The sequence below is a fragment of the Chrysochloris asiatica genome, unplaced genomic scaffold, assembly GCF_000296735.1.
Source record: "Chrysochloris asiatica unplaced genomic scaffold, ChrAsi1.0 scaffold00090, whole genome shotgun sequence".
NCBI classification, from domain to species: Eukaryota; Metazoa; Chordata; class Mammalia; order Afrosoricida; family Chrysochloridae; genus Chrysochloris; species Chrysochloris asiatica.
In genome coordinates this window covers 12,013,437-12,027,022 of record NW_006408608.1, presented here as the reverse complement: position 1 = coordinate 12,027,022, position 13,586 = coordinate 12,013,437, and the positions used below count along the sequence as shown (strand labels likewise).

The 13,586-nt window shown below is 39.3% G+C and overlaps 1 protein-coding gene across 1 annotated transcript in view; it reads left to right on the top strand.

Moving 5' to 3' along the window:
• LOC102838733 (ubiquitin conjugation factor E4 B-like) overlaps positions 1-13,586 on the top strand; it is a 186,984-nt gene that overhangs the window by 149,214 nt on the left and 24,184 nt on the right. Inside the window, exons 10-16 of the mRNA XM_006866400.1 lie at positions 2,544-2,627; positions 5,471-5,527; positions 6,042-6,158; positions 6,257-6,355; positions 7,090-7,203; positions 9,142-9,340; positions 11,658-11,796. Coding sequence (XP_006866462.1) covers positions 2,544-2,627; positions 5,471-5,527; positions 6,042-6,158; positions 6,257-6,355; positions 7,090-7,203; positions 9,142-9,340; positions 11,658-11,796 — 809 coding nt within the window. The remainder of the gene's footprint in view (positions 1-2,543; positions 2,628-5,470; positions 5,528-6,041; positions 6,159-6,256; positions 6,356-7,089; positions 7,204-9,141; positions 9,341-11,657; positions 11,797-13,586) is intronic.

Genomic DNA, 13,586 nt, shown 5'->3' with positions numbered 1-13,586 from the left:
CGAATTAGTCAGGCTGGAATCCATTTTGGAGAGCTTATGACCTGTAACACAGACTAAAACTCTCGCCTCTTGGTTAGTCACGTAGTAACTTTCTTGTCTTCTTAATGATCTTTTTCTTTCTTCCTGTAGGATAGTCTTGACATCATCCCACAACTCTTCTGGTCTTTGTGTATAGTTCATCAAATCATTTACTGAGATGATGTCTAAATTCAAGTGGGATGTGTTCAAGATCATGATTTAGCTGTTGTGGACTTATTTTCATTTTCTTCAGCATATGAGCAACTGATGATCTGTTCCACAGTCTGCCCTGTCTCTTCTTTGGCCTGTGATAGAGAGCATTTCCACTGTCTTTTCCCACAGATGTAGTCAGTTTGATTTCTATGTACTCCATCTGGTGAGGTCCATGTGTATAGTCATCTTTTATGTTGTTTAAAAAACATATTTGCAATGAAGAAGTCATTGGTCTTGCAAAATTCTATCATGTGATCCCCAGCATCATTTCTGTCACCAAGGCCATATTTTCCAACAGTTGAACCTTCCTCATGGTTTCCAACCTTTGCATTCCAGTCACCAATAATTATCAATACATCTTGATTGCATGTTTGATGAATTTCATCCTGAAGAATTTGATAGGATTCTTCAAGTTCATCATCACTGGCATTAGTGGTTGGTGCATAAATTTGAATAATAGTGTCACTAACTCGTCTTTCTTGTAGTTGCATAGATATTTTCCTATCACAGACACGGTTGTACTTCAAGATAGATATTGGAATAGTCTTTTTAAGGATAAATGTGACATTCTCCTCAATTTTCCGTAAACCATATGTTTGTCAGATTCAAAGTGGCAAATCCCAGTCCATTTCAGTTCATTAATGCCCAGGATATCAATGTTTATACATTCCATTTCATTTTTGACAATTTCCAGTTTTCCTGGATTCATGCTTTGTACATTACATGTTCTGATTATTAGTAGATATTTGGAACTGTTTCTCCTCATTTTGAGTTGTACCTCATCAGCAAATGAAAATCCTAAAAGCTTTACTCTATTTGCATCATCATGATCAGCTATGACTTGAGGAGGCAGCTCTTCCCCAGTCACATTTTGAGTGCCTTCCAACCTGAGGGGCTCATCTTCTGGCACTATATCGGACAGTATTTTGGTGCTCTTCATCATGTTTACATATTCAGTATTCTGCTACTATCTGACAGTGTTGCACTGCTAGTCGTAAGATTTTCAGGGACTGACTATTCAGAAGTAGTACATCTCTCCTTCTTAATCTGTCTTAGTCTGGAAGCTCATCTGAAATCTGTCCACCATGGGTGACCCTGCTGGTATTTAAAATACCAGTGGCATAGCTTCCTGGATCACAGCAACATACAAGCCACCACAGTACAACAAACAGACACACGATTGGTGAAAAAAATATATTAATAGAGCTTAGAAATTAGAACATTTGAGCCTAGCTTCTTTATAGATTACAGGTGTTCGATAATCACAATGTTTCACATACTAGTCACTGAGATGTACTGAGTTTAGTTGACTAGATCAAGTGAAGTTCATGGAGGATCCTTTCTCATTTTGAAGGCGTCGATTCTGAAGTGACTATTAGGGCTTCCAAGGCTGTAAAGTTTTCAGGAGCAGGAAACCTCATTTTCTCCTGCAGAACAGGTGGTGGGTTTGAACTGTCAATTTGTGGTTGGTAGTCCAGCACTTAAACTATAGCTCCACGAAGACTAGAAGAGCCCTTTAGGAGGCTCCAGGTAGTTTTTACAGGATAGTAGAGTTCTTCTAAATCCTCTTACTTTTGGAGAATTTTACTGCGTTATTTTGTGATTGACACTGTCAAAGGGCATATTCACATTGTGTTTCTGTTGTTTTTGTTTTTGGGTGTTGTTGAGTCAGTTTTCTACTCATAGCTACCCAGTAAGACACAGTAGAACTGTCCAGTAGAGTTTTCTAGGCTACAGTCTTTATGGGAGCCATATGGCTCTCTTAGCCATGTGGCACTGTGGCATAAGCACTGGACTGCTGACCACAAGGTCAACAGTTTAAACTCACTAGCCACTCCTCAGAAATCCTATACAGGGTCACTATGAGTCAGAAGCAAGTTCCTGGCACTTAACAACAATAGTCTCTATTTGAGCAGGTCTCCAGATCTCTTCTCTCATGGTGCCACTGGGTGAGTGTGAACCTCCACCCTTTTAATTAGAAGCCAAGTAACCTTTGCACCTCAAGGACTCCTTTGGATGGGTTCTATTGTTGTTGTAAAGCCGTTGAATTGGTTTTGATCCATAGCAACCAGTTTCCAAGAAGCAGCTGGTGGGTTGAGCCACTGATTCAATTAGCAGTCCAGTGCTTATCCTACAACCCAACACCAGGACTCCTTGGATGGGTTCTAGACTCCTTTATATGCAAAACAAAGCTTTTCTGTGGGGAAGGAATGGACATAAATGAATATTCCAAGTCAGCATTTCATTTGATGTACTTTCTTATGCTTCAAATTTTTTATACTTACATATCTGTTTTTGTGTTTCCTTTGTAGATCTTTATCCCCATTTTACAAGGCCTGGCGCTTGCTGCCAAAGAGTGCTCCCTTGATAGTGACTACTTTAAATACCCCCTCATGGTAAAACTTTTTTTTTTTAAACCCATTTAATCGATGTTTTTCTTGCAGATTATTTTAACATACACTTTTCTTTCAGGTCCATGGTCCACCTTGTTTTCAAATTTAAAACATGAAATCTCTGTGTTGGCCATGCAGAGGGTTTGTTGTGCAGTGAGATGCATCAGTGAAGACAGTTAGCAACCCGGTACATATCCCACCTGCCAAGTCCTAGACAGGAGCTAGTGATGCCGTGACTGATAATGATGTACTTCGCCATACTGTAGCACTTATGAAAAGGATTGTCATGGGTCATAGATTTGAGATTCCTCTAGTCATGAGCATACCATATTTGGAATGAGATCCTTTATTTAAACTGAAAAAAACTATTACTAATAAAAAGACAGAGTTATATTAAACCAAGCAATATAATTTGATGGAGTGACTTTCCACAGAAAATCTCAGAGTAATTCTTGTTCATCTTCCCAGTGTCTTAAGGCTTTGTACCTCATTTGTAGGCTTTGCTTAGGTAACTCAGATCTGCTTAGCATTGTAAGGTGCTTTTTGTTGTTGTTGTTAAGTGCCATTGAATCAGTTAGAGCAAGCATGAATTGTAGACAGAAATTTCAGGTAAATTATTATAGTAGACCTTGATTGTCATGAAAACACTGGAAGCAGAATGAAAATAAGGTGTTCTTCTCTTCCCTGAATTTGCTTCAAGTATTACTGAATACTTTTCATTGTGGAAGCACCAAGGAAGAAATATCAGAATATGAAATTAATTTTCTTTATGTTATCTGTTGTTGTTGTTAAGTGCCATTGAGTTGGTTCCAACTCATAACGACACTGTATAGGGTTTCTAAGGAGCAGCTAGAGAGTTTGAACCCCCAGTCTTGTGGTTCAAATCAACGTTGGGGTCCAGTGCTTTATCCCACAGCACCTAACCTTGTAAAAATTGAGACATTGTTAAATTGATACATTTTGTGGCATGTGTTCCTTTCACTCATTTTACTGAATTTATTCTGCTTGCTCATGAGGTGAGTGCTTACTGAGGATCTGTTCTGAGCCAATACTGGGAACTCAGGGACTAAGGAGACAAAGCCCGTTTCCTCAAGGTGTTCATAGTCTACTGCAGAAACCCAAAGCTCAGTGGAACATTTAGATAGTCATACTGCAGTAAATACTGAAACAGCAGTGCAGCCAAAGGCTACATTTTAAAAACACTAAAGCTAGTAACACAGAAAGACTTAAAAGTTAAAAACTGTGCTAGGAAGTTAAAAGTCAAAATGGGAATTCTGAACTTATAAAAATAATTTTAAATGGATTTATGCCAAGACTCTTTCTTATTGTGCATAGTATTCTGTTTCCTAGTAAATTCTCTCAAGCCTTATTCAGTGTTTGTGGCAGAGAAAAGGAAGTGTGGATAATGTAAGTATTTGACATCAGTGATGAAATATTTTAATGAACACTAATTATTGCTAAAGGAGCTCTTGGTAGCATAGTGGTTGCGAAACGGGCTGCTAATGTCATAGTCAGCAGTTCAAAACTACCAGCTGTTCCACGGGCAAAAGATGAGGCTTTCTGCTCCCATAAAGATTTGCACCCTCAGAAACACCATATAGGGTCGCTGTGAGTCGGAACTGACTCCACAGCACATAACAACAACAATTATTTCTATGTTGTATAATTTATGTTGTGATTTAAATTAGTTTGATGGCTCAGTGAGGAACTTTTAGTGTCAGATATCAACAAAATGTCCTTCTTGGTCAAAAGACAAAGACCTCTGTGTGGCAGACAGTGATTTTATTTTGTACCATATTGATGCTTGTACAATCATGAGAGTGCAGCCTGAAAGCGTACAATAATAAGAGACAGGAAGAGAAAGAAGATTGGAACTGAAATCAGAAATAGTAGTGGATCCCGGTCTTGCCTTTGCCATACTTTGGAGTCACCAGAGCATCTTTAAAAAATGATTCCAGGCTCCCAACCACTGGACGTTGTGATTTAATGAGGTGTGAAGGAAGCAGGAAATATAGTGGGGAGAAGACTCGCATGGTACTGTGAGTTTTTTCAAGGCCCCCCAAGTCATCCTTGTGTGCAGCAAAATGTAGGAAGCCCGGCAGTAGGCAGCGACGGCTTTTCTTTCTCACTACCAGCTCTTTGAGCCTCAGGGGCTCCTCAAAATTGTGTCAGTGCCTAAACTTTCTACAGCTGGTTTAGCAGCTTTATGTCTCTGTCCATATTATGCAAAGTCTCAATTCACTCTTAAAGTGCCATGCTTGATGGTATTGTCATGGCCAGTGTTCAATTCCACTGATGCTCTTAAGAACTGTTTTTCCTGTTTCTTTATATGAGAATGATCGAGGTTCCAAAGGAACATGCTGGATTTCTGAAATATAGCTGAATATCCTCTTGTGTTTAAAATGAAATTACTGTTGAAATGTGGTTTGAAGTTGATAGCTTATAAATTGTCAATATTTGGCAACACTAAAATATATGAAGCAAATCTCTTTTTGGACATGAAATAATGTTAAATGAAAAAAGTAAAATTCAATAAAAAGAGCACAAATGTGTAGAATGCTATTAACCAAATACCAATAGAAGTTATTTCTGGCTGGGAGTAAAGTTTGTAAATTATTTTCATTTTTGGTTGATATTCTGATTTTTCTGAAGTTTTGTTGTTGTTGTTGTTTTACGAGACATATTCATTAGTTTGTTAATCAGAAAAGACAGTAAAGCTGTTAGCCTTTTAGAGAGAATAGCCATGTATTTATAGCAGCATTCAAAGCTGTTCCTTGCTATGTTACCCATGGCAGTCAGTTTAAGATGAGATGCATTTAAGCTGTTCTTTCTGATTATATTTCTAGGCATTAGGTGAACTTTGTGAAACCAAGTTTGGGAAGACACATCCAATGTGCAATTTGGTAAGATCCCATTGACTTGTATGTTTTGAGTGAATATGTCATAATTCTAAAGGCACTCCTTAGGCAACGTTATCCAAATAAATTTTCTTGAACAACATTAAAATTTGTTCCTGTAGATGTAGAAACTTACCTGTTAAACTGTTGTGCGTACCCTATTTCTAGGAATGAAAGTATTTTGTGGGATTTTTTTTGTTTTTTGTTTGATAAGGATAATTGAAGAAATTTTACTTGAGTCCTTTGGTAGAACAAAAATGCGTCTTTGAACTCCATCAAATAATATTTAGAAACAGAAAACTTGTTTTTAAATGTTTTAAAAGATTTTGTAAAAATGAAGAGAAGTTGGCTTTTCCTCTGTGCAGGCAGCTGACTGTATTTGTGCATGTTGCTTTTGAGTAAATGTTAGCCATTATGCTAGAGTTTAAGAACAAATTGCTATTGAGAACACTTTGTACCAAATTTTTATTTTGCTTGTCTTTTTAGTTAACTTGATTTGTCTCTTGCATTTTTCATACAGGTTGCTTCTTTACCATTGTGGTTGCCTAAATCCTTAAGCCCGGGCTCTGGTCGGGAGCTGCAGCGATTGTCTTATTTGGGAGCTTTTTTTAGTTTCTCCGTATTTGCAGAAGATGATGTAAGTGCAGTGGCCATTTGTACTTTCCTACTCTTAAGCACAGATCCCTTCCCAAGTGCACATTATATGTTGATTGACTTTCTTTCTTCTTTTTCCAGGCTAAAGTGGTTGAAAAATATTTCTCAGGGCCTGCCATTACCCTTGAGAACACTCGCGTGGTTAGCCAATCACTGCAGCATTACTTGGAGTTGGGAAGGGTAGGTGTTCAGAAAATGAATTCAAAGGAGGAATAAAACATATGCTATGTAAAATGACCCGTGTCTTGAATAGTAATGGCAACAGCCATGATATGCTGTCCTGGGTATATAGCATCACTGGGTTATGGTCCTGAATGTGGTTGCCGTTCTCTGTCAGCCCTTAGGCATTTAGACTGTGGGGGTGAGCAAAGACTGTAAGTTTGCACATAGCCTTCATTGACTTGTTTGTCCCAAATATAGATTCATATGCCTTCACTTCTGAAACTTAAAAGCAGAGCAATTAGACTTGGGTAATTAGGTAATTTTGATCATGCAAAGGAAATTGTTGTTGTTAAGTGCTGTCAGGTCGATTCCGACCCATAGCGACCCTGTATAGGATTTCCAAGGAGCAGCTGGTGAGTTTGAACCACTGACCTTGCAGTTCAAACAACTTTGCAGTCTGACGCATTAGCCCACAACGTCATACCAGGACTCCTATGGAAAGGAAATAGGACTGTTTTATTAAACTATACCTCCCTCCTCTACTACTACTCCATCTTCTGCCCTAAAATGGTTTTGTGCTAATTATCTTGTCACTGGGGAATAGGAGGCTTTGTTACATTCCTCTTGTGGTCAGGTTCTCTGAGAATGCGTGGAAAGGGGAAAGAAAGTGGGAAGGAAGCTAGCTGTTCTTGAAGTATTCATGTCTAAAATAAAATGTCTCTGCTTCCTTTTTTTGAAAAAATAAATTTCAGCAAGAGCTTTTCAAGATCCTGCATAGTATTTTGTTAAATGGCGAGACCCGTGAGGCTGCTCTCGGTTACATGGCAGCTGTCGTCAATGCCAATATGAAGAAAGCACAGATGCAGGTAGGATTCTTAAGGACCACTTGTAGTGTTCTTTCATTTCATTCATTCAAGTCATATCTATTCAGCACCTACCAGGCACTGTCCGAGAAATTGGGGATACGGTGATACATGAGGCAAGCTTCTTGCTTTTGTGGAGTGTGTGTTCTAAACAGGGCCAGACAGAAAATAATAGACAGGCATGTAAATAAGTTTTATAAGAAGGGCACAAGGTGAAAAGGAGCTAGGTTTGGTGGAATCTCAACACACAGGCTTTTGTGGCTGGAGGATAGTTTATAGGAAAGAGAATGGTAGGTCATGGGGCCAGAGAGGATGGACAGGGAGTCCATCACACTGTGGTTATGTTGTAATCTAACTGTAATGGAAAATGCTTGGAAGATTTTTTTCAGCAAGGAAGCTACAAGGTCTGCTGTGGAGAGAATGGACTCAAGAAGAGGTGTGGGACAGGAGCCTTCCCAAAGAGGCCAGGTTATAAAGACTTGTGTTAGTCCCTTTGAGAGAGAACAATGGCTTGGACCACTTTGCTGGAATAAACCAGTTGCCATCAAGTTGATTCTAGCGCGTAGTGTCCCCATGTGCGTTACTTCATGAGATTTTCTGTGGCCAATTTTTCTAAAGTAGACTGGCAGGCCTTTTTCCTAGGTACTTCTGACTGGACTCGAACCTCTGACCATTCATTTAGCAGCCAAGTTCATTTACCATTTACACCACTCAAGGACTCACTCCTTTACTAGCGTAACAAAGTTAATAAGACATTGTTCCTATTTTATTAACCAATAATAAAAGAATGATATAACACCTCTACTCAAAAGCAAAAAAAAATGTATAGAGAAGCGTAACTTCTCTGTGGCTCAGCGTCCTCATCTACCTAACAGGGATTGTAGTAGTACCTAATTACTGGAGTTACTACATGTAAAGCTCTCAGGTTAGTGCCTGGTACAGAGTGAACACTAACTGATGTTAATTCTGCTGCTACTCCTGCTGCTGCATGCCATGCTACTGTTCCAACCCACAGTAATCCTGTGTGAAGTTTCTAAGGATTTCCATCTTTACAGGAGCAGCTCTGATGGACTCACACTGCTGACCTTGCACTAGAAGCCCAATGCATAACCCCCTACACTAAGGGCTCCTTGATATTAACTATGTTATTATTAAGTGTCTTAGAGTCAGTTTCAATGCATAGCAACCTTGTATAGGGTTTCCAAGGAGCGGCTGATGAGTTTGAATCATCGACCTTGCAATTCAAACTGATTTCGTGGTCTAGTGCTTATCCTACAGTTCCACAAGATAGTTGTTAAAATTTCTATTCAATTACTAATGCTATAGTCTACAGAAACTTACTCTAATGGTAGACTAATTGTTCTGATGCTCTAGAGAGGAAACAAAGAAGAGAAAAGAAGCAGTATTTAACCTGTTTCTGTGTATTCATTTTGAGACTCAGGCAAATTGCTTAAATTTTCTGAGCCTCAATTTCCTCTGCTGTAAAACAACAAAAACCCAAACCCACTACCATCAAGCCAAGTCCAACTCACAGTGACCCTGTAGAACAGAGTAGAGCTGTTCCATCGGATTTCTGAGGCTCTGAGTCTTGACTGCCGCAGCAACTGGTGTGTGCAAGCAGCTGACTTTTCTGTTAATACCCCAATGTTCAACCCACTGCACCAGCAGGGCTCCTGACTAATGTAGGCATGGCAGTATCAGGGATCTGTAAGGGTTATTGTAAAGGTTGAGTAAGAGAATGTGTAATGTAAAATGCTTTAAAAGTAATTCATACTCAGCAAGCAGCAGCTGACATTTTGATGACCATGGTGATGAGATTTCTGTATTCTCAGTGGCTTAGCATGTGGTTCTGTCTGAGCACTCAAGTTGTCTCATCAAGTTGTACCAAAGCATTATATCCACATCAGTATTGTCAATGCTTTGCCTTTTTGTGTTCCACAGACAGATGATAGATTGGTATCTACAGATGGATTCATGCTGAATTTCCTTTGGGTGCTGCAACAACTGAGTACAAAGATCAAGTTAGAGACGGTTGATCCCACATATATATTCCACCCAAGGTGTCGAATTACTCTTCCAAATGATGAGACACGAGTGAACGCAACTATGGAAGATGTGAATGACTGGCTGACTGAACTCTGTGAGTGGGAGATTCATTCATGTTGTTCTGGGCCGCCAGTCAGTTGTGACTCATAGCGACCCAATGTACAGTAGAAAGCAACATGCCCAGTCTTGTGTCAGCTTCACAGTCTGGGCAGTACATGGTGTATTTCATATTCTTCACCAATCAAAGGCATCAGTTCCTCTTTGGCTCTCCTAATTTCATTGTCTCGCTTTCAGATGCAGATGAGGTGATTAAAAACACCACGGTATGGGTCCTCAAAGTGATGTCTCTTCTCTTTAACACTTTAAAGAAGTCTCTTGCAGCACATTTGTCCAATTTGATTTCTTGCCTGCTGCTTCCATGGGCTTTGACTATGTGGATCACCTAAAATGAAATCCTTACCACATCAAGATGAGGATTTCATCATTGAAATGCTCCACTTTCATCTGGATCCTAGTGATTCCTCACACACTTACTACATTTCCCTAAAATAAATGTATGATACAGAAATACAAAACAAAAGTTAATACAGTAAAAAAGATTTTATGTGGATTAGTCCAAAACAAATAGGTACATAGAACAGATGGAAAGAAACTTAACTCTTCTGAGTTTAAAGAAAAGATATAATAAAGATACCAGCAGCAAATTAGTTACAGGTTTTATATGTACCAGTGAAAATTCCCATGAAATACTAAATAAGTTATGGTGTTGTGTTGTTGTTAAGTGCTGTCTAGTCAGTTCCAACTCATAGCGACCCTGTATGGGGTTTCCAAGGAGCAGCTAGTGGGTTTAAACACACTGACCTTGCAGTTAGCAGTTCAGTGCTTATACTACAGTGCCACATCAGGACTCCTTTGGTGAATTGTTGTTGTTACGTACCGTGGAGTCGGTTCCGACCCATAGCGACCCTGAACAGGGTTTCTGAGGTTGTAAATCTTTACGGGAGCAGAAAGCCTCATCTTTCTCCTGCAGAACAGCTGGTGCTTTCGAACTTCTGACCTTATGGTTCACAGCCCAATTCGTAACCACTGCGCTACCAGAGCTCCTTTTTGGTGAATTAGTGGTGTAAAAATAGAAATATTTTAAAGGTATTATGATTGGTGATTTTTGTTTCTCAACATGTTATAAAACATGTTACTTAGTGACAAATATCAAAACTATATGGGCTTTATTCTTCCAATATTATAAAATTATTTATGGATCAGGGTAAAGGTTTCATGATGACCTGGCAATGGCAGCACTACGACCAGATGGACAGAAGACATTTGAACTTAAATGTAAGAGCTAAATTTCTAGCAAACATTTCAACATAAAGCTGTGAGAATGATCTTGGAGACATACACCGTAGACTAACAAATTCCAGAAGAGTCAAAGGGCCAAACTTTTTGTTTTAAATGTAATAAGAAAATATGGTGAAAGCCTATAATCAGGTTTGAGGGGGAGAGAAATTTATAATGATTTAAAATTTGGAACAACCATAAAAGACTCTGCATTTGTTTTGATATCTAAACATCTTTTTTAGATTAAGACTAAATAAATAGAATAAAAGAATAGGGGGAAAGTATGAGTCACATACTTGATAAAAAACATACTATTCAAAACATAGAACTGCTATAAATGTATAAGACCAAATCCTACCAAGAGACAGTTTTCTTTTGCTTGGAAAAAATTATAGATAAGGTATATCATATGAAATAAAATATACTTGTTTGTAAGGGGAAAAAAACTATCATAGGAACTAAATACAATTTCAAAGAAATTCAGGTTACCATTCTATTTCTATGAATTAAACAAACACAGTGATAAAATAGAATGTAAGTTTATGAAGAAATACGGCAGTTTATTTAATCTATGTAGAATGAATTCTGGTGATTCAGAACAAAAATGATAACATTCTTAAATGATAATCATTCTTAATAATTCTACTTTTCAGAATATATCTCTAAAGCCGGTAAGGAGACACACGAAGCAAAATGTAATTTTTGTGCATGGATGCTCCCCACAGTGATATTTATGATAGTGAAAAATTAGTAATGACAACCGTGGCCAACTGTAGGAAAATAGTTACAGACTCTGTAGCCCATTAGCATGATCTAATATCATTTAGAAAAGAAAAGTGATGTTTGTATACTCTGTGGAAAAATGGAAATGGTTCTATGGAAAACACCAAGAGGACACATCACAAAACCCTGTTGATTCAGTGGTGCTCATAGGAATGCTGCTCCTCTTATGGCATGGCCTAAGTTTATCATTGTCAACCAAGTATTGTAATTTTCTGTTCTAAATTAATGCATTTTTCTCTAAGTTAGCCTGGTAATGGATTTTATTTAGGAGATCATGTTCTATTTCCTAGATGGAGGTCAGCCTCCGTTTTCTGAGCCGAAATTCCCTACAGAATGCTTCTTTCTCACCCTGCACGCCCACCACCTCTCTATTCTGCCAAGTTGTCGTCGCTACATCCGCAGACTTCGGGCCATCAGGGAGCTCAATAGGTATGTACCATCATACCCTGTCCTGCAATTGCCTGAGTTGCCATTGTTTTCATGAGCAAGCAGTTCCATGGTGACAGCTCACCGTCTGCCTCTACCCACCAAGTCCATGTTCTTTGGTTAGGCAGAGCAGCACCTAATAAAGTGACCCACAACCTTAACTTTCTAGCATTAAAAACTCCATTAACTTTTTCCATTGGAAAAGGCATTGTCAGGTGACACTTTAGGTGACACTAAAAGGACACCTGGGTGCTAGACATACCTCTCCCTCCCTGGACTGTGAAGCAGTAACCCTCACCAACATCTAATTGCCTTTCTAGCCTATTTTCCTGTAACATTAGAAGTTCGGTATGGCCAGGTGGTAGCCTCAATTTCCAACCATACGCTATTGTTGTGTTTCTTAATCTAAATATTCTTTCCCCATGTACTAGCACCTTCAAAAAAGCAAAAGTTGCAGGAAGAGAAAGGAAACGTTTTTTGAACAAAGCATCTGAATTAATAATAGAATGTTGTTGTTGTGTGCCATGGAGTTGGTTCCAACTCATAGCCACCCCCATGTAGGATTCTTAAGACTGTAAATAATCTCTAGGGAGCAGAAAGCCTTTCTCCCATGCAGCGGCTGGTAGATTTGAACTGCCAGCCTTGTGGTTAGCAGTCCAGTACTTAGCCTACAATTCCACCATTTGGTTCATGACCCATGTCATAGTCTGGCTATGAGAGAAGCAGTGTCTCATCTCTTCTCTGTCTCTATCTCTCCTTCTCCAACAACCTGTAATTTTCATTCCCAATCTCACAAGGTATTGTCTGCTGGACCATTCTCTGAGTCCAGCCCCTTTTGGATGATGCTGTAAAATCGTTGAAACCTGAGCCCATTACATCACTTCTCTCTCTGTCTCTCTTTTTCAATCGTAAAATTAGAGATAACCTGTGAGGAACCAGTTCATCCTTTTTCATGAGTACAACTCAGTCGCACCAATGACATCCATCGTGCTGTGTAGTCATCACCAGGATCCATTGCCAATGTTTGAATCACCACAGACTGAAACTCCTTGTGCTGTAATTTAAGTCCCGTGAACAAGAGCAGTGTTGACTGGGACAATAAGACCGTGACTAAGGCATTTAATGAATCTATAAATGGTGTTGCTGGCAGAAGCATGGTAGTCAGGCAGGAAAATCCACATCTAGACTAAATGCTCAGTCCATTGAGGACACATTATGCCCTCTTGGATGGAAGATATACATTGTCTGCCAGGCATTTGTGTACCTTCTTCAGTGGCAGTCTTGGACAAGCATTCACATGAGGCATAAAATTCTTATTCTCTGGGCCTATTCTCAAAGCACATTTATCTTCCCCAGTTTTTGTGATTCAAAATATCTGAGTGTCTGGTTAAATTGTTAGTTATGGCACTGGGTTATTGTAAATTTGCACATCGGGCCATGTCTCCTGATGGAAAGTGGACCATAAGAAATATCACTCAAAACTTGGCTTTCTGGGAGGATTTCCTGTCTCCTTTATTTGTCACAGTTGCCCCTGAATTGGACTGGAATTCCACAGCAGTCCACTTTTAGAGCTGAGACCAGGCCTGCTTGAAGAACCACCCGTATCTGTTCACGGCTCCAGTCAGTCGGCCGTAGGAAACTGCCCTTGCAATCCTGGGAGGGCTTTTCAGGGTTACCAGATGGCTCTCCCACATGTGCTTTTGTTCTTGGTTTGGTACAGCTGCCTTACGTCTTGTCCAATCAGACAGTTTTCAGTTCAGAGAGAGTTTAGGTTGCTTGTTCACCTGGTGCCC